At 37.6% G+C, this 21,540-nt stretch overlaps 1 protein-coding gene across 2 annotated transcripts in view; it reads right to left on the reverse strand.

Annotated features, from left to right (window-relative positions):
• Positions 1-24: 24 nt before the first annotated feature.
• Positions 25-21,540, reverse strand: part of inppl1b (inositol polyphosphate phosphatase-like 1b) — a 51,156-nt gene continuing 29,640 nt past the window's right edge. For both annotated transcript variants that reach the window (XM_057849947.1, XM_057849946.1), the window contains exons 18-27: positions 18,835-18,916; positions 18,589-18,678; positions 18,379-18,492; positions 16,539-16,627; positions 16,379-16,466; positions 16,162-16,314; positions 15,605-15,686; positions 12,065-12,815; positions 7,808-7,923; positions 25-6,443 (exon numbers count right to left, since the gene is read on the reverse strand). In XM_057849947.1, coding sequence (XP_057705930.1) covers positions 6,350-6,443; positions 7,808-7,923; positions 12,065-12,815; positions 15,605-15,686; positions 16,162-16,314; positions 16,379-16,466; positions 16,539-16,627; positions 18,379-18,492; positions 18,589-18,678; positions 18,835-18,916 — 1,659 coding nt within the window. In that variant the 3' untranslated portion in view covers positions 25-6,349. The remainder of the gene's footprint in view (positions 6,444-7,807; positions 7,924-12,064; positions 12,816-15,604; positions 15,687-16,161; positions 16,315-16,378; positions 16,467-16,538; positions 16,628-18,378; positions 18,493-18,588; positions 18,679-18,834; positions 18,917-21,540) is intronic.

Genomic DNA, 21,540 nt, shown 5'->3' on the forward strand with positions numbered 1-21,540 from the left:
GAATAGAGAAGAACAGACAGGTAGTTGTGTTATAGAACCTTGTAATATTTATTGCACCTCACCAGCAACAGATTTATCCTACACTTGAAGTGCAACAAAATAAACAGATTTGAATTGCTTACCACAATTGTCGACAAAAGCTTTGCCCCGGGACATAAATTACACTTTACATGCACGTTCTTTCCTTTAATTTCGACCAACTTGAAATAGTGTTTATATCTCCACCTCGTAAAGGACAAATTTTCCTCTGAATGCTCTGCCATCATATCCCTCTGCATCTGTTTTGCATGTGTGTGTTTGCCGCACGCGCTGTTCCGGTTTGTGTGTGAAAACACTGGCTCTGAAGTATGTGCGCTATTAGGCTCGAGCGTTTACGTCACAGAATGGGGATCACGTGAGATGTGACAACAACGCAGCCATATTGGAAGCAGGTCTGGCTCACGGGATATCAAACTTTAACTTGCCAGTTCAATAAAGAGACAAACTCATTACTAAGGCAAAGAACAGATTAAACTTAAGGATATGAACAATGTTGACCCTTACGAGCAAGCCGAAGACAAATGGAGTAAAAATGTCGACGGGCTTCCACAATTACGCGAAATGGACATTCTGCTGTATTTATTGTTTGGTATATGTTACTAAACTCATCAGCAATTTCGAAATTACAAATTGCTACGAACAGTTTTGCTGCGGATGGGTGCAGGACCTGCACATTATGACTGTATCAGACGGCAACTCCATCGTTCTTGCAAAGGTAGGCTATGTGTGTTTACTATTTTCATTGCCATTAACCTGAATGTCTTGGATGACATGTAAACAGAGCAGAGAAGACTCGCTATGGCTGGTAGTTTCTTCAATTTATTCAAAGTAACGCACTACTTTTGACCGTCAGTAACGGTAACGGCGTTGTAACAGCAGAAAAAATAATTAGATTACCCCGTTACTGAAAAAATAACGCCGTTATGTAACGCTGTTATTCCCAACACTGATCTTTAATGTCCCAAAAATCAATAGGAAATTACCCAAAATCAATAGGAAGTGACCTGAAAACTCACCATAATCAGCAAGAAATGACCTGGAATTGCCCCAAAATCAACAGGAAGTGTCCTGTGAATGCTTTCATATCAACAGGAGGTTACCGAAAATCAACAGGAAGCAATCTAAATTACCCCAAAATAAACAGGAAGCGACCTGACAATACAACTGAATCAACAGGAAGTGACCGGAAATAGCACCAAAATAGAACATGACCTGTAAATGCCCCATAATCAACAGGGAATGACCCTAACTGCCCCAAAATCAACAAGAACTGACCCGAAACTTCCTCAAAAACAATCAAATTTGACTTTTACATTGTATTGAATCATGCAATCACAGTATGTTTTTTTTTTTAACTCATTGGCTATCAGTGAATGATTATTCCATTGACTTTGAACTCTTACCTGGAATTATCCCGAAATCAACAGGAATGGACTTTCTTTACATTATATTGACTCATGCAATGATTGTGTTTTAATTAACTCATTGGCTGCCAGTGACTGTAATGGATCATCGTTCAGCACCGTTGACGGCAAAAGATGTCCAATCCACTGGTGACACTGTTGCAAAAGCGATGACGATGATGATGACAGTTGACTCAAAGCGCTACCATAGCATTAGTGTTCTAGTTAGCATTAGCATTTAGCGTGGAGAGCGTCATCTTAAATTGTCAGTCAACTTTTTTTTTTCTTTTTTTTTTACATACAGTTTAGGGCATCCAGGTGAGTACAAATAATTGAAAATAATGTTTTTTCCTGCTGAGTGTGCATTGTCACCGAGTTAGCGTTGCTTTGTAGAGGCTACAATATAACAACAATATATATCTGTTTTTATATAGCATTCTATAGCAGTAGCATTCTATGATGCTTTCATCTACCAAGTAACTTGCAATAGCGTACCACACGAATGCTATTTTTAGACCGTGACGTCGCCATCGTACCGCCCTATTATACACACGCCCTCGCATACAATCCATTATATTTCTGCTCGTTTTCTCCGGTAATCTTTCAAAAAATAAACATGCCGATCAAACATTGCTGATATGGAACTTGTAGAAGCGACTCTAGACATTATGGCATATGAAGAATGTTTTCTTCATACGTTTCCCGAAACATAAAACTCGGAGGAAAAATGTGAAGAATGGATCAACTTGCGTGGACGTCCAAAAGACCAGTTTAACGCCAGCAAGGTGAAGCCATTCACATTTCATATGCAGTAAACACTTTGTTTGGGGCCATGGTCCTTCAGAGGACGAAGAGATAAGCCATTTTGATATTTTTACTTACTTATTCGCGTGGCGTTTTGCCGTGCTGCTTTTGTCTGACAATGAATGACCTGAAAAAAATTAAAATGCTATGTGACTGCCACTGTTTACTTTTCTGTTTTGAAAAAACAACTTTAGTAAGGGCGAAGTGTAAATAAATTATAGAATTAAGATTTGTTATTACTGAAAAAATTAAAAGTGTTCGTTGGCTGTCACCCAGTAGCATTTGCGATCGCTACACAAGAATGGCAATGTAAATTCCCCCCAAGAATAGTTAGAGACGTAAGACAACCAGAGCAAGGACGTAGGTTTGGCCTCAACATTGGGAGAGACAATATAACAGCATAAACGGCATGTACACTTTTTGCTGCGGACGGGACATTTAAAAGACCAAACACTGGGTGAACGGGGGTCAGGGCTACATTTCTCACCAATATGAGCCTAAATGATCAATGAAAAATAAATCTGGTATTGACTACGACTAACTTTCATTTTGTTTTCAAAAACTACTAAAGAAATAGTTTGAAAACTCCCAGAATAAATGTCTGGAATTTATTAGCAAATTTAAATTGCAATATCTGAACACAAATTATAGTAACATACACAAGAAATACAAACTTGTTAATCATTAATTAATTATCTATAAGGGGATAATCCTTAGTTCACTACATTTTTTAGTTTTAACGTTAATAGTAGAAAACATACAGGAGGGTATTTCTCTCAATGCAACTTCCTCCTCGAGTTCGAGAAATTCACACAGATTAATGTTATACTAAGTCTGATGTAGGTCGGACTTTCAGTAGTAAAATTGATGGTGTGTTCCCCACCTCCACAACATTGACGGCATTTCAGATTACTTACAGTGGCTGCTGCTGGCGGAAAAAAACTTCTAATATCCCTCGTCTTCGAAGGGGGCGGAGGAGGCGGCATGTTGTATTTCTGTCGGGCTGTCAATGCGAGTGTGTGTGTGTGTGTGTGTGTGTTAAGTCATCAGCCAATCAAACGTGCGTTTGAGGGAAAAAATGGACTGGCACATTCAGTAAGTGAAAAGAGGTGAATGTAAGTCTGAACATAATGAAAGTACTGTAATTAACTTAATAATGGTCGGGTCAATGGTGTACCGCACGCAGGCTATTTTTAGACCGTGACGTCGCATCGTAAAGCGGAAGTAAAGCCGAAGTGGGACATTATAGACCCACCCTCCCATAGACCCAACGTAAAAAGTGCTACTTTTCTCCGGTAATCTTTCAAAAACGAACATGCCGATCACGCATTGCTTTTTTGGAACTTGTAGAAACGACTCTAGACATTACGACACATGAAGGATTATTCTTCATACGTTTCCGGAAACCAAAAACTCGAGAGGAAAAAATGTGAAGACCGAATCAACTTTTTAACACCAGCTCGGCGAATCCATTCACGTTTCATATGCAGTAAACATTATGTTGGGTTGGCATGGTCTTTCAGAGGACAAAGAGGTAAGCCATTTTTATATTTTTAACTTTTTTTTTTTTTTTGCGTAACGTGCCGTACTGCTTCTGTCTGACAATGAATGACCTGAAAGAATTACAATGGTATCTGACTGCCACTGTTACCGTTTCTGTTATATATATATATATATATATATATATATATATATATATATAAAAAAACAACTTTAGTAAGGGGGAAGTGTAAATAAATTATAGGATTAAGATGTGTTATCAATGAAAAAATTAAAAGTGTTCGTTGGCTGTCACTGAGTAGCATTTGCGATCGCTACACAAAGCTAACTAAATTACCCCCAAGAACGGTAAGAGACGTAGGACAACCAGAGGACATATAAGAAAGACAGGGCTGATGGTAAAGGATAGCTTGTTGAAACAGGAGAATGTCATTGTCAGTCGCGTCGATAAAAAAGCTAAAGCTATGCTTAGGTCGGCTCGTTTTTTTTGTCTTTTTCAGCTTTCGACACTAAAGCCATCTCTTTAACTGAACATTTTTATGTTCTTCCACATCTTTGCCAGTGAATTTGGCACCAGGCACATAATTTTCGGAGAGAATCGGTAGGTTTAAATCTCCTTCGTACACGATTTCCAGTCATTTCCTATTAGGGACAAACGGTGGCTTGTCCTTACTTAGCAACAGTAGCTAATGCCATGAATATTAATGAGCGGAACTGACGTGTTGCTTGCGGTACGCCATTGTACCCTTACAACATATGGGAAGACAATCAAATGACCTATATAACTGAAGTCATTATATAATGCAAATAAGGTTGCTTAAAAGTTGGTGGGGACAATTTGAGCATCCTGAAAAGTTGGTAGTGTTATGTTCCTACCATCCCAATGCAAAGCTACGCCCTTGAACCAGAGAATATAATATATAAGGAAGACAGGGCATATGGTGGTCAAAGATTGTTCAAACAGGAGAATGTCATTGTGGCGTAAGAAAAAGGTGTCGATAAAAGGTTAAGCTTAGGTCGGCGCGGCTCTTTTTCCCGTCATTTTCATCTCTTGACACTAAAGCCATTACTTTAACTGAACACTTGTATGTTCTTCCACCTGTTTACCAGTGAATTTGGCACAGGGACATCGTTTTTGGACAGAATTGATAGGTTTAGCTCAGTAAACATCTCGTTCGTACACTATATCCATTTATTTACTATTAGGGACAAACGGGACAGATTTGGTAGGTTTAGTTCAGTAAACATCTCGTTCGTACACAATATCCATTTATTCACTATTAGGGACAAACGGGAGTTTTACCCGCCTAGCCACAATTGCTAACATCATGAATATTAATGAGCAAAAGTGACGTGTTGCTTGTGGTACGCCATTGTAGCCATTTTTTTCCTGTTGTTCCACTGTATTAAAAAATAGACTGAAGCTATTATCAGTCTTTGTTACGTGTTTGTGAAGTTTTGCGCCTGTACGCTATGTTCATTTACATCCTGTGCATCTCCTGGGGGCTAAGCACTCCATGTTCTTAAAACCTAGTGACACCCCTGCTCCAATCCATTTTGACTGGCTAATGATTGCATGTCTAATTGCTATCGGTGCCAGGGAATGACTTGATAAAATACCACAAACCTGGTTTAATTTAGTCAAAACTGAGCATTTTTATCTTTTTAAAGCCAGAGAGTCCTGTTCCACACTTACGGTACAGGTCCCCGAAAACAGGGCCGGGAAGATTTCCTTTTTGTATAAGCTGCCAAAAAATGGTGTGTTGGTGATGACATCATGGATAAACCAGCTCTTGAGGTCAGTAAACAGACAAGGTTTGTTTGGACGTGCCTTAATCAGTAACTACTGAAGCACACTGTCATTGTCGTTTGGGATTGTGCCAAACGGTTTTGTTATAAACAATAGCGGCGAGGTTTCATTTCGCAGCCAAAAAATGACAATAAACAGACAATCTTGTCAAATTGAGATGTTGCTCAGTGCTGTGCGATTGTGAGTGTCGCTCAGTCAATTGGAAGAAATATCTTGCTGAAGGTCAACTAACGCACTTTACTTGTGGACAGACGGTCAACACCAAGCGCTGATTAAGTGACCTGATAGAGTATGAGAAGGTAAACAGAGCTGAATGGACATGACGACATATGTACAATATGGATTTCATACCACTCTATAGGTTTGTTTGGGGGCCTTTTACAAGCTCGGATGGAGGCTCAATATTAGTGGAAAGTACACGCAGTGAGGAGAAAGTGGAGGGATAGTCAACATTTGCAATCAGATAATGTAGATAGTTGGAGGAATAAGTTTGAGTTTTTTGACTGCTGAAGGATACACCACTGAAAAAGTGATGAAAAAAAGTAACTCAGTCATGTCCACGTGAAGCAAAGAAAACAAGCAGATGGGCTTCAAGAAAAACTGAATTGGAAGCAGATGTATTTTTCTTGGCTTTTTGCTATTTCTTGTACCTCAAACACTCTTTTTTGGACGGATGCATTGAGACAAAATCCCTGAAAAGTTCAAGTTTGCTCAACAATTGCCACACGGAGATGTACTTCTGCCCAAAAAAATGTTTTGTTACTGTCCTTTTTTTGTTTTGTTTTAAAGTACTTTAGTTCCAGTTACGAGGCAGGTTCTCCAAAATCCTGCGACGGTGCGATGAGTTGGTAACTCCCGCAGCGCGCAGATCATCTTCTGTGATGCCACTGCGGAGTGAAAAAAATGGCAATTTAAAAAAAAAGAAACTATCAAAAAAAAAAAAAAAAAATCATATGTATAAATAAATTATAAAAATATAATAAAGAATAATGTTACTGTAAAACAATGACAGTCAATAAAAATATTTTAAAAATAAATGTAAAAATTGATATATTAATAAAAACAATGAAAAAACAAGTATAAATAATTATAAGTACAAATAAAATAAAAAGAATTTTTTTTGTACTGTATGTATTATATTTTAATACATACAGTATAAAATAATATATAATAATAATAAAAACCATAAAATAAACAAAATGAATAGTTAAAAATAATACAATAATTTCAAATAAATACTTTAGCATAATAAGTACACTATACACTGTACACTATATAATAGCCATGTACCGGTATGAGATTCTGACTGTGTTATAACCTTAGGTAAGAATATCACTGTTTCACAGAATTGCAATTAGAGCTCTAAAATGTGTTACTTTGAGATATCTCTGTTTAGAAAAAAAAAAAAAACTTTTCTCCATTGAACTGGATTTTTATTTTTCAAAGCATATTCGCAAATTGGAACATAAGTATAATGTTAGAAAAAATTAAAAATAGTAATAATAACTGAAATATTCTAAATAAATGCAGTCCTTTAGGGGAGCGTAAACCCACAGCCACAGCTCAACATTATTACCATAAGAACATAAATAATTGAATTATTTTCCATCAAAAACGTGTGTATGACTATTATGTTTACATTATACATACACTCTCTTTCTCAACACAGACAGCTGCCACAGAGGAAAAAAAAACACATTTTACTACCGCTAGACACACTAAACACGCTGGAGTTAACTCCTTTACCTGGTGGGAAAAGTTCATGACAGTGTTTACTGAACTTTAATTTTGTATAAATGCGAAATCATATTGGCGGTATTGCCTCCTCAGCAGCCATCCTCCGCAAACATGTTTTACATGTCGGTTGGCCCTCCACGTCTAAGCCGTGGCCGCCTGTAACTTTTCTGTAGCCGAAATATTCCCATACCAGCGATTTCTTTTTCTTAGATGGGGGGAAAAAGTTCAGGAGTTTCACCTCCTCCAGCCATCATGTAGGACAGCTGACTCAATGACACTGACCAACAACTGGTGGGGGGGGGTTTGAAACAGTGACGTTTTCATACTATGGTATACCTTGAAAACAGTAATCGGCACATGCCCACTATATAATAAATTACAATAATGAATAAAATAAAAATTTGTAAAAGAAAAGTCATAATTCAAATGATGATTCAAAAAAATAAAATTAAATGAATAAATAGAAGTGGTTGGAAAACATGGCTTCATGTGTGAAAGTAAACGTCAGCATTACCTGAAGTAATCCAGATCATCCCAGCCATTAAGACTGAGCCCCAAGGTGTATTTTTGGAGTCCTAGTGCACTGAGAAGCTCACAAACGGTCTCTGGAGCACCTTGGAGCACAGATACCTGTATTGATGCAACACAGACACCATTTTTTTAAATTCATTTTGATGTTCCCTTGACTGTGTACATATCATTCGGGTCAAAGTTAACAGAAATAAAAATACGTTGCAACCACGCATGTCATAACACAGAGGAGGCCAGCGCCTCAGGTAAAGACGACACGGCACAAAAATATGTGCATTCTTGACAGAATGAATGATCATAGCAGAGTGCGCCACAGTACAGACAGCTTTCTTTCTTCCTACATAGCACAAGCACTTGATTGTTTTATGACAGAAGTCCTCACACAAGAGGAGCATCAGGATCGAAACGCTACTTAACTCAATGGCTGCCATTAACGTATGGGGTTATATTGCTGACACTATTCTGAACGAATGTACGATTGCTCGCTTAAAATCTTTAACTGCTCGCTCAATATATTTTTTTGTGCTCGAAATCTAGGTTATTTTTGCTCAATTTCCATTATTGCTTGTTCAGAATATTTTCTATATAGTGTCATATAGAACACTGTATAGTAATATAGTGCTATATTGCTGACACTATTCCGAGCAAGCAAAAATGGAAATTGAGCAAAAATAACCTAGATTTTGAGCACAAAAAAATATATTGAGCGAGCAATTAAAGATTTTAAGCGAGCAATCGTACATTTTGAGCACAGAAAATAATACTGAGCAAAAAAAAAATCTACTCTGAGCACAAAAAAATATATTGAGCGAGCAGTTAAGGATTTTAAGCGAGCAATCGTACATTTTGAGCACAGAAAATAATATTGAGCAAAAAAAAAATCTACTCTGAGCACAAAAAAATATATTGAGCGAGTGGTTAAAGATTTTAAGCGAGCAATCGTACATTTTGAGCACAGAAAATAATATTGAGCAAAAAAAAAATCTACTCTGTGCCGCTCAATTCCCCCCTCCTGCTCTCGCTCTGTATCTCGACTCCTCTGCTCGTCGGTAGGGATGGGCGGATCGATACCAAAATATTGATATTTCGATCCAGTGCATTTTTTGTGCTCGAAATCTAGGTTATTTTTGCTCAATTTCCATTATTGCTCGTTCAGAATAGTGTCAGCAATATAACCCCATATTAACGGTGCTAGACGTCCAATCCATTTGAAGTGCGTTTCGTTCATTCGCTGCCCTCCCAGTTCAAATGAATTGGACGTCTACGAGTGATGAACTCATTTAAATTCACAGCAGAGGGATGACTGGATGCCACGATTGAACATCTGTTGTTTTTTAAACGGTTTGATTCATATTTATTTGTTGTTTGCAGTAAATTTACCGCATCTCTGACATCTATGAAAAACAAAGTCAGTTAAAAATAGAGCATTTTTATAGCTACTTTACTGCAAAACCCAAAATGTTTTTTGGCCTACAGAACTGACCAGAATGGAGTCAGATGAGCCTGACAACTCTGGATAGCTAGAAATGAATAGGAATTTAAATAGAAAATTTAAAAAAGTAATATATTTCAACTAGGGTATCAACTAAGGAACTCTTATGAATGCGAATAACTAATAAATACATCAACTCTCACAATAGATATCTGTTTAGGGCCAAATGACCCTTCTCTGGATTCAATAGGTATATGTACCAATTGATCCATCCTTGGTAATTCTATTAAAGTACACGCTCCATTGACTCGAATGTTATGTTTATCGAATGGCAGTGACGCAAAATGGCCAACAAGTGCTAACTGCCATCCTGATTGACTCACACAGGGCATTATGCATCTAGTGCTATATACACATGCATATGCTAGTATACCGTATACAGTTAGGAGCAGAAGTATTTGCACCCCTTGTGATTTTGCAAGTTCATCCACTTAGAAAATAGGTAGAGGTCTGAAACTTCAATCATAGATGCATTTCCACTTATAGGGACATAATCCAAAAACATCCAGAAATCACATTGTATGATTTTTAAAAATAATTTATTTGTCATTTACTGGGGTTCATAAGAATTTGTACCCCTGAGAATCAGCAATAATTATGACACTCAGAGAGTTGTCAGTCTACTTTAAAAAAAAAGTCCACCTTTACCCCATGAGTAACCACCAACCCACCACCTGTTTGAGCTCTTTATTGTCACCTGTGCACCCCACAGTCAATCATAATCCAACTGCTACCATGGGCAAGACCAGAGAGCCTTCCATAGACACCAGAGGGGGAAAAAAATTGTTGAGCTCCACAAAGCTGGAAAAAGCTACTGGACAGTTGGAAAGCAGCTTGGTGAGAATAAATCAACAGTTTCAGCAATTGTTAGAAAACGGAAAGGCTAATAATCACTGATAATCTACCTCAGACTGGGGCTGCATGTAAAATCTCTCCTTGTCGGGCATAACTCATGGTGAGAAAAGGGAGAACTAAGCTTACAACTACACAGCAGGAGCTGGTCAATGACCTGAAGAGAGCTGGATGCACAGCTTCAAAGGCCACTGTCAGTAGAACACTATGGTGCGATGGTTTAAAATCATGCATTGCTCAGGTTTCCCCGTTGAAGCCGGTACATGTGAAGGCCCGTCTGAAGTTTGCCAGGGACCATCTGAATGATGCAGAGGGGTCAAGGTAGAAAGTCATGTGGTCAAATGACACCAAAGTAGAACTTTTTTGTCCAAACTGTACTCGTCGTGTGTGGAGGAAAAAGAAGGATGAGTACAATCCCAAGAATACCATCCCCACTGTGAAGTATGGGGGTGGAAACATTGTGCTTTGGGGAAGCTTTTCGGCAAAGGGGACAAGACGACTGTAACTTATAAAGCAGAAGATGAATGGTGAAATGTATCGTCAGATTTTGAGCCAAAATGTATCATCAGATTTTGAGCCACAACCCCCTTACCCCAGTAAATTACAAATAATTGAAAAATTATACAATATGAGTTCCATTTTTTTTTTTTTTTTTTTTTAATTAGATAATGTCACTATAAATGGAAATACATCTATAATTGAAATTTCAGACCTCTACCTGTTTTCTAAGTGGGTGAACTTGCAAAATCCCAAGGGGTGCAAATACTTCTGCTCCTCACTGTATGTAATGTCTATTATAATGTTTGTATGTAACCTTAACCAAAACCACGCTGTCTTGCATAAATTTAAACAAATGAAAATTGAATTGAAAAATACAACTAAAAATGGGGAAATATTAATTAAATAAATAAATAACCCCAAAACAAATTATGCATGAAAATAAATTCCTTTTTAAATTTTTTTTATACTTTTTATTTATATTTAATTTCAATTAATTTTCTATTAGGGCTGTCAAACGATTAAAATTTTTAATCGAGTTAATTACAGCTTAAAAATTAATTAATCGTAATTAATCACAATTAATCGCAATTCAAACCATCTATAAAATATGCCATATTTTTCTGTAAATTATATATATATTCTGTAAAATAAATTGTTGGAATGGAAAGATAAGACACAAGATGGATATATATACATTCAACATACGGTACATAAGAACTGTAGTGGGCATTTCACTCTACTGTCATTTAAATCTGTCTATGCTGTCCTCACTCCGAAGCGTCTACTTTTTCCAAAGCTAGACAGCTAATGAACGACGCCTTAATAATTAGACTTCTTCCTTTTTCATCTGATTTATTAATAAAATGGCCTCAAACCATTGTCCTCTTTAGACCGTCGTAAAACTACAAAAAAAAAGTACACAAGCATTGCATTAGCAACAACGTTAGCTTAGCACGCTATACAGGTTCACTAAACATAAACAAAAAGCGTCTCATACAAAAAATAGAACATTTCGCTTACTAACATAATATGTACATTCTTTACAACAACCATACTTACGGACAAATCTTGTCCAAGGATCATATAAGCACAACATTATCAGCCCGAGACGTCGTGCAGCCATAATGAACTGGCAAGAAAACAATAAACCATGTCGCAAAGCGACCACAAGAGTTCGCTGTTGGACAGCACAAAAAGCCTTGCTGTAAAACATTTTAACGTGATTAATTTAAAAAATTAATTACCGTGCGTTAACGCGATAATTTTGACAGCCCTATTTTCTATATTTACTTTTATTTCTTAGTTCACGGCCCTTCTTGCATCACTGCTAGACAACGCCTCACTTTGCGGATTGCAGACCGATACAATTCAAAATAATTGGCAGCCGATCAGTACCTCATTCTCCCAGCTGTGGCGCCGCTCCGTGTTCAAGACAGGACCGTTCCCATAGCCTGACCTCAAGCTGGGATAGGACGGTTTTGAAGGGAAGAAGTCAACCTCACTGAGTGATTTGGCAATCTGTAGAGCAGTGAGAGAGTTGTCTCCCAATGGTCCAGGGGGCTGCCGCCACTGCTGCTGTTCTGCCACCCAAGGGGTGGGCCGGCAGTGTTCTAAAGGAGCAGGAATGGGGGTGAATTGGAAAACCGGCGGGGCCTTAGTTTTCCTGAGAGGATCGGTCCTCTCTTGCAGATCCCTCTTGGTTTTTTGCCGCATAATTGCTGATTGATTCATGTACAGGTTCCTCAGGTTCTTATCTGGTAAAATAGAGTTTTTCGGCTGGTATTTAGACTCCTGACGCTGCGAGACACTTTTGCTAGAAGGTGGAGAAATGGGAGAAGGCTTCTTGGCTGGAAAAAGCTCATAAGAGGAGTCGGGTTGAGGCGCTTGAAGAGGAGCGGATGAGTACTGCGGAAGGACGGCGGGAATTTCGATCTCGGTGAAGTCCGAGCGACGTCTGGCGTTGAAGACGCGCCGTCCCGAGATCTTGGGGAGCTGCAGAGCTTCGTTTCCGGCCCAGATCACCTGAGGGTCCCGTCGCTGGGGCAGAAGCTCTTCCGTACCACGGACCACCGACACGTCCTCCAAGATGAAGTAGGCCGGATTGGTGTAGCTGCTAGGGCTCGGCTTGGGAGGAGCTGACAAACACCTGCAACACATTAGTTTAAAGAAACTATGTTTAAAACAACTATGTTTAAAACTATATTTTTAAAGAAACATTTTATTTTAAAGGAACAAAAGCCGTATTCTTGTATTGTTTATATATTTTTTTATTTTTGAAAAATTATTTTTTTAAATAAAAAACGAAAAAGCTGTAAATATTCCTTATTTTGATTTAAAAAAAAGAATTATTTTGATTTAACTGAAAACATTTTAAATAAAACAAAAAGGGGAAAACACTTATTCTAATTTTTAATTATTAAGAATAATGATTTTTCCTAAAAGGGAAAAAAACAGTACATTGCCTACTCGTGCCTGGTTTATATTTATTAACATTTTAAACAAAATCAGATTCATTGAAAAAAAATTAAAACAAAAAGAAAATAAACAGTAAATATTCATTCATTGAATTTCTGTATCAAAATTTAAAAACATGCTTGATACAAAAAACAATAGGACGAAAAAAATCTTTTGTATTCTCGTTTTAAGGCAGCTGTGAATGGCCACAGCTGGATTTTGGGGGGGATTTTATGGGTAAAACATGGTAATATAACAAGGGTCGCGATGCAGAAATCATAGACATCAAGGAGTGGTCGAGATTTTCTTTTTCATATACTAGTCCTAAAAAAATTTGCATATTGTGATAAAGTTCATTATTTTCTGTAATGTACTGATAAACATTAGACTTTGATATATTTTAGATTCATTACTCACAACTGAAGTAGTTCAAGCCTTTTACTGTTTTAATATTGATGATTTTGGCAAAAAAAAGTCAAGAAAAAACAAAAATCCCTATATTAAAAAAATTAGCATATTTCATCCGACCAATCCAAAAAAAATGTTTAATACAAAAAAGTCAACCTTCAATTAATTATATCAGCTATGCACTCAATACTTGGTCGGGAATCCTTTTGCAGAAATGACTGCTTCAATGCGGCGTGGCATGGAGGCAATCAGCCTGTGGCACTGCTGAGGTGTTATGGAGGCCCAGGATGCTTCGATAGCAGCCTTAAGCTCATCCACAGTGTTGGGTCTTGTGTCTCTCAACTTCCTCTTTACAATATCCCACAGATTCTCTATGGGGTTCAGGTCAGGAGAGTTGGTAGGCCAATTGACCACAGTAATGCCATGCTCAGTAAACCATTTACCAGTGGTTTTGGCACTGTGAGCAGGTGCCAGGTCGTGCTGAAAAATGAAATCTTCATCTCCATAAAGCTTTTCAGCAGATGGAAGCAGGAAGTGCTCCAAAATCTCCTGATAGCCAGCTGCATTGACCCTCCCCTTGATAAAACACGGTAGACCAACACCAGCAGCTGACATGGCACCCCAGACCATCATTGACTGTGGGTACTTGACACTGGACTTCAGGCATTTTGGCATTTCCTTCTCCCCAGACTTCCTCCAAACTTTGGCACCTTGATTTCCGAATGACATGCAAAATTTGCTTTCATCTGAAAAAAGTACTTTGGAACACTGAGCAACAGTCCAGTGCTGCTTCTCTGTAGCCCAGGTCAGGCGCTTCTGCCATTTCCCAGCACACGCCTGTGCACAGTGGCTGTGGATGTTTCTACTCCAGACTCCTGTGTACGGTGGCTCTGGATGTTTCTACTCCAGACTCAGTCCACTGTTTCTTCAGGTCCCCCAAGGTCTGGAAATCGGCCCTCCTCCACAATCTTTCTCGGGGTGCGGTCCCCTCTTCTGATTGTGCGGCGTTTCCTGCCACACATTTTCCTTCCCACAGACTTCCCACTGAGGTGCCTTGATACAGCACTCTGGGAACAGCCTATTCGCTCAAAAATTTCTTTCTGTGTCTTAGCCTCTTGCCTTCTGGACAGCAGTCAGTTTGGCAGTCTTGTCCATGATTGCAGTTTTGAGTAATGAACCAGGCTGGAAGTTTTTAAAAGCCTCAGGAATCTTTCGCAGGGGTTTTGAGTTAATTTGTTGATTCAGATGATTAGGTTAGTAGCTTCTTTAGAGTACCTTTTCATGATAAGCAAATTTTTTGAGATGGGGATTTTTGGTTTTTCTTGACTTTTTTGCCAAAATCGTCAATATTAAAACAATAAAAGGCTTGAACTACTTCAGTTGTGTGTAATGAATCTAAAACATATGAAAGTCTAATGTTTATCAGTACATTACAGAAAATAATGAACTTTATCACATATGCTAATTTTTTGAGAAGGACTAGTATTTACCCTGTAAAACTTTTTTTTTTCATTTTCTCTTTGTTTGGATCGATTATTTATCACGTAACATATCGGAGAAAATGCGAAAGTAACAAAAAAAAAAAAATACAACAAAGCGACGTAGATATCCGTGACTTTTTTACTTTTTTTTTCGTGATGATGTGATTTTTTTTAAAATTTAAAATATGCGAGTGAATAATTTTTTCAAGTTTTTTTTTTTTTTTTAATGAAACATGAGACATCAATTAATTGTTCTAAGCTAAAAACGACAGACATTTTGAATAATAAATATAATTACCTTCGTTTTATGGCTGGGTTGAAACAAAAGCGGTTACACGACGTCTGTAAACGGGGGTTTTCCGAGTAAAACGGACAAATTAAAAATAGTTCGGGGGCTTAATGCGCCATGAATCTGCTACGGCAGCATATGGACATATTGTTCTATCAAACAACAGTTGTTTTGGCTTAAAATACAGCAGTTTCTTTTAAGGAGGAGTGCAACTGCTTTTTCAGTTTTGTCTGTGTTTTCCGCCATATATATAGATAAATATATATATATATATATATATATATATTTTTTTTTTTTACTCACCTGTTTATTTGTACTCGAGGAGAAGCGTGACACACGTGTCCCTTGCTGGGAGCTTTCTCATCTTTTTCAAACCGGAACCAATCTGGAAAAGCCCAAAGTAGGTGAAAAAAATCAAACATTGCCTTTCGAAATGTTTTTTTTCGATGTGAGTTTGTCAGCATTAAAACAGTAGAAGGCACCTTCAAGTCATTGGCTGCCATTGATGGCACTAGACGTCCAATTCATTTTGAGTTCGCCCATCCTACTCATAATGAATTGGACGTCTAGCGACGTCAATGGCAGCCAATGACTTCAAAATGTAATGTCCACGTATGTAAAGGGTTAAAGCACAGCGGAGTAAAAGTGTGCTGACCTGGTGCCCTGTTTGACCGCTTCAGGAAGCATCTGCTCAGAGCCAGTCAATCGGAAGCCAAAAGAGGAAGCGTAAGTGCAAAGCCAGGAACCAAACAGAGGAAGCAACGCGAGACTGAAACCAGGACTGGCTGCCAGTGGAGGTGAAAGCTAAGAAGGAAGAAAGAACGCAGAGGGAGCGGAAGAGTTGCGTCCGACTGACCTACCGTACGTCTTCTCGCGACTTCCTCGTCGGTCCTTGGGCACGTGAATGCGGACCCGGCCTCTGACGGATCCGATTTCCTCCCCTCGGTGGCTCAGGAAGGTCTCAAACTGCTCAGACGCGCCCACAAGAGAGCGCAGAGCAACACAGCACTCGCCTGGAAGAACAAAATATCCGCTCACACAGAAAATTCAATTTCCCGTGACGGAAGTCGATGTTACCGTATGACTCGAAACCATCGCATGACTTGACAGATAACAGCAGGTGCTGATCTTGGAGGTAATCCATGTCAGACCGATGTGGAAGCAGCTAAGACAAAATGAGCAGGAGTTAGTTAACGGTTACATTTGAACCACGCTAATGTATGTGAGCGTTGCTAACCTTTGGTAGCTGTTTAAAGGACCAGCCCAGTTTGAGAAAGCCTGGAACGTCGCAGCTTTGAGAATCATTTTCACTTGAGCGACGAGTTTCTGTTAAGTGATACAGAATGGGAACTCAATGGCAACCATTCGTTTATTTTGGCCCCTCCAGAGTAGATAATGACTTTTTAACCAATAATCGATATCCCAATATTTTCCAACTCCAAAAATCCAATACCGATATATGCGGTCGTAGATTTGTCATATTATGGCTAATTGTGTTGTGATTCTCCACTGATTGCTTTAATAATGATAAATGTGGCAACTTCAAGGTTTTCCAAATAAACATTCTTTGAGAAGGAGAAGCTGTTCTAAGCCGTGAAAAGCCCTTGTACAAACGAAGATGGAAAGAATGCTTCTACATTCACTTTGAAGGCAAAATGCATACTGGCGCAAAACCAGTAATGAAAAACCGATGTCGATATTATCCGATATCATTTTCAAATGCTTTAATCGGCTACCCGATAATATCAGGGAATTTTACTCCAGAGTATTATTAAAAAATTATATATATACACATTTTAACCTAATTTTAACTGCATCTGGTGATAGCTTTGAAACGGCAATTGTGACATCTTGTGGTGGACATGTGAACAAACCTGTCCTAGCTCTCTGCCATTGCACTGAATTGCATTGTATATTTGTTTGTAAAAACTCAATTTCAAGACTACTTCTTGTAAGACTCTGCATTTTTAATATTGATTGGCATTGACGATGATATAATTTTGAATAAGAAGGCTGACAGCAATCATTTGATTATTAAAAAATAATTCAAAAGAAAAAACATCTACATAGATAAATATATACCATATATACTGTATATAAAATTAAAAAATAAGTTTTATTTTAAAAGTAATATTAAAAATTAACAACCCCAATTTTATATATATATACATTTTTTTTAAAGAATGTAATATGACAATATTTACTGCCGTTTTCATTTTTTGTTATTTTAATTTGATCATTTTTTAAAATTGAATCGCTAATATTTACTGTTTTTTTATCATTAAAATCATTCACTCATTTTAAAAAATAAAAAATGAGAAAGACAATACTATTAACTTTATTTGCCCCTCCAAGTCAAAATGGATTGGTAGTCTAGCGCTGTCAATGGCAGCCAGTGAGTTAATAAATGGCTTATAACAACACTTAATAGTCACAATTTTAAATTTCCTGTCAACTTAACATTTCTATATTTATTTTTCCAAAAACATGGTGGGCTTGTCTAACGCCAGTTTTCTAGGGGGAAACCATGGACATCTATCACTGTCAATGGCACAAGGGCTGCCAAAATTACGGGAATCGACAAGTATTTTGATAGTTCACGAATTTATTTGGAGACATTTTTGACACAAAAATGGTCTAACATACTGTATATACATTTATATATATATTAAATGTATATGTTAATAAGAACAATTGCTGACTTATCAAAAATATTTAACATAAAAAAATTAATTCTTTGACTCAAAGTATTTTTAAATCTATATTTAAATTAAAAATTAAAGGATAAAAAATTATTTTTAATTTTATATTTTCATGTTTTTGTAAGTGATTATTATTATTAATAAACAAATGAAATTTTGTATTGTCTGAGTTCTGTAGTCCTCAATGAAAGCAAATGATCATTGTAATGAAAATCATATTTGCTTTGGATACAATGGTACAACATATCAGTAAATCATTTGATATATATATATATATATATATATATATATATATATATATATATATATATATATATATATATATATATATATATATATATATATATATATATATACGTTTTCGTTACGCCGTACCTTCTAGACAAGATGAGGAAAAGTCAATCAAGAACTTTTCTTTGCTAGCTGTTTTGACAATGGCCTCGATGCCTTCTAGCTCAACCCATGCCCTCTCCACACCGGAACCTGGATCTGTTTGGCACGAAAGACAAAACTGTTCACGTGATGAGGAGAGCTGCTGGTGCTGCTGCTATTCCAAGCGGGTATAAATAGTCCTCAAAAGCACACCTGCTTTGGAGCTAAAATGATTCGTCACGCCAACTTGGAAGGTGGCGAAAACAGGAGAGTGGTCACTGGTGAAAATGTCATCTGTGCAACCTGAAAATAAATCATAGAAAGCACTTCGCTATGAAATCATTTTCAATCAGAAGTGCCAAATAAAGAAATACACAATTGGTTAAAAAAAAATGGCAGGCAATGCTTTAATTGTGTATGTTTTATATTTATTTTTTTAAATAATCCTCTCATTCTCACCATATGCTGTGCACATGAGGTGTGTGTCTGGGTATGACTTCCACAAAATCCTGTCACACCATGAGGGAACATTGACTCGCACCTGAAGGGGAAAAAAACAACAACTAAATAATGCTGCCTTCATGTGGTGTCTTAAGTATGCTAATTACCACTTGTAGAGTCCCAAATTGCACGTGAACACCCGTTTAAGTCGTATTTACTATTGGAGAACTGGAATTTTATAATGATCCCCAGAGGTGGGTAGTAATGCGTTACATTTACTCAGTTACATTTACTTGAGCAACTTTTTGAGATAAATGTACTTCTAAGACTAGTTTTACTAAGCCATACTTTTTACTTTTACCTGAGTAGATTTGTGAGGAAGAAACGTTACTCTTACTCCGCAACTTTGGGCTACACTAGACGTAGGACATTCTTCCAAAATGTTTTTGGCTTTCTCAGGTAAGTTTTGGCCAACTCCAGCCTGGCTTTTTTATATCTCTGGGTCAGAAGTGGGGTCTTCCTGGGTATCCTACCATAGAGTCCCTTTTCATTCAGACACCAACGGATAGTATGGGTTGACACTGTTGTACCCTCGGACTGCAGGACAGCTTGAACTTGTTTGGATGTTAGTTGAGGTTCTTTAGCCACCATCCGCACACTCTTTCGTGGAAATCTCTCGTCAATTTTTCTCGTTTGGATGTTAGTTGAGGTTCTTTAGCCACCATCCGCACACTCTTTCTTGGAAATCTCTCGTCAATTTTTCTTTCCCGTCCACATCGAGGGAGGTTAGCCACAGTGGCATGGGCTTTACACTTATTGATGACACTGCGCACTGTAGACACAGGAACATTCAGGTCTTTGGAGATGGACTTGTAACCTTGAGATTGCCCATGCTTCCTCACAATTTTGCTTCTCAAGTCCTCAGACAGTTCTTTGGTCTTCTTTCTTTTCTCCATGCTCAATGTGGTACACACAAGGACACAGGACAGAGGTTGAGTCAACTTTAATCCATTATAACTGGCTGCAAGTGTGATTAGGTGCTGTTAATTAAACAAATTAGAGAAGCATCACATGATTTTTCAAAGGGTGCCAATACTTTTGTCGGGCTCATTTTGAGGGTTTTGTGTAAAATAATAATGATTTTTAAAAATTTCTCATTCTCTTTTGTTTTTTCATTACAAGCAAAATCAATGAAAATATTACTACCAAAGCATTTGTAATTGCAATCACTTTCTGGGAGAAATTCAGCATTATTTGACAGAATTGCAGGGGTGCCAATACTTTTGGCCATCTAGTGTTTGGCCGCAATTATTAGGTTGTTTGCACACCAATAGCAGCCCAGCGCCAGTCAATATACAGTAATGTTAGCTGCTGTTGGCCGTGTGCTGCGGGAGGCGACGTCTTTGGACAGCATGTGAGGTGTAGAACCCAGTATTTGTGTGAATCCCTTGTGAGTGTGAGCATGCTAGCATCCTATTCTATGCTATCCAATCGCTAATCCTGACACAGAGTTTTACTACTTGAGTGTGTCTAATTGCACCCAGTGAATCCCAACTTCTTCAGGTGGACCAGAGCCTTCCTTCATTACTCTCAACACAGGTTGGTGTATAAAAAAGGGTCATCACAACCTGCGTCATTTTTTGTGAATCAGTGAAAATGGATAGCCTGAAAAGAATTCATACTTGAAGCCGCATACTAGCCCTGTCTATTTCAAAGGCCAATGACAAAAATAAGAACTGTGAAGTGAAACTCCATGTTCATGTGAATATCTTGTTGGTTTATAATTAAGTCTCATTAATTAAGATAATTAGAAGCGAAAACCCAGGAGAGGGCTGTAAAATAAAATAAAAAATAACATGACGAGACAGGATTCAAAAACAACTGTAACAATTACTATTACTAAGGCAATTATTTCATCATGCCTTAGCACCCACCAGCACACCCTGCTGACAGATTTCCATCACTACGATGGAGAACTTTAATCCATGTATCGTATTTTCCGCACTATAAGGCCCATCTAAAAGCCTTAAATTTTCACAAAAGCCGACTGCGCCTTATAATCTGGTGCGCCTTATATATAAATCAATATTGAGCCGCAAGTTTTGTTTTTTTTTTTTCATTTATATTTCAAAGATAAAATTGTTCACAATGGCCTGGTTTGGTTCCTTTTTCAGGACACCTTGAACTTTATGTTCAAACTGTTGTTTTCTTCACTGACCAATTATAAATCAACATTTTGGGACCAAAAAGACAAAAAATTCCCCCCAAAATTTGAAAAAATAGTTTTCAATTTGATCATTCAAAATAAGTAGCAGGTATAGTGATGGGCGTTTTTGGCCTTTACACATGCACCGGTCAAATACAATGAATACATTGCAAAACAGTGGAAAAATTATGACCCATCTAACACAAAAAGGGTGACGGTGGAAAAGAAAAAAGTTCCCCTGTACTATGTGATATACAGTGGGGCAAATAAGTATTTAGTCAATCACCAACTGTGCAAGTTCTTCTACTTGAAAAGATTACAGAGTCCTGTAATTGTCAACATGGGTAAACCTCAACCATAAGAGACAGAATGTGGAAAAAAACAAAAAAACAGAAAATCACATTGTTTGATTTTTAAATAATTTATTTGCAAATCATGGTGGAAAGTAAGTATTTGGTCAATACCAAAATTTAATTTCAATACTTTGTTATGTAGCTTTTGTTGGCAATAATGGAGGC

Source organism: Corythoichthys intestinalis, chromosome 11, assembly GCF_030265065.1.
Source record: "Corythoichthys intestinalis isolate RoL2023-P3 chromosome 11, ASM3026506v1, whole genome shotgun sequence".
Classification (NCBI taxonomy): domain Eukaryota; kingdom Metazoa; phylum Chordata; class Actinopteri; order Syngnathiformes; family Syngnathidae; genus Corythoichthys; species Corythoichthys intestinalis.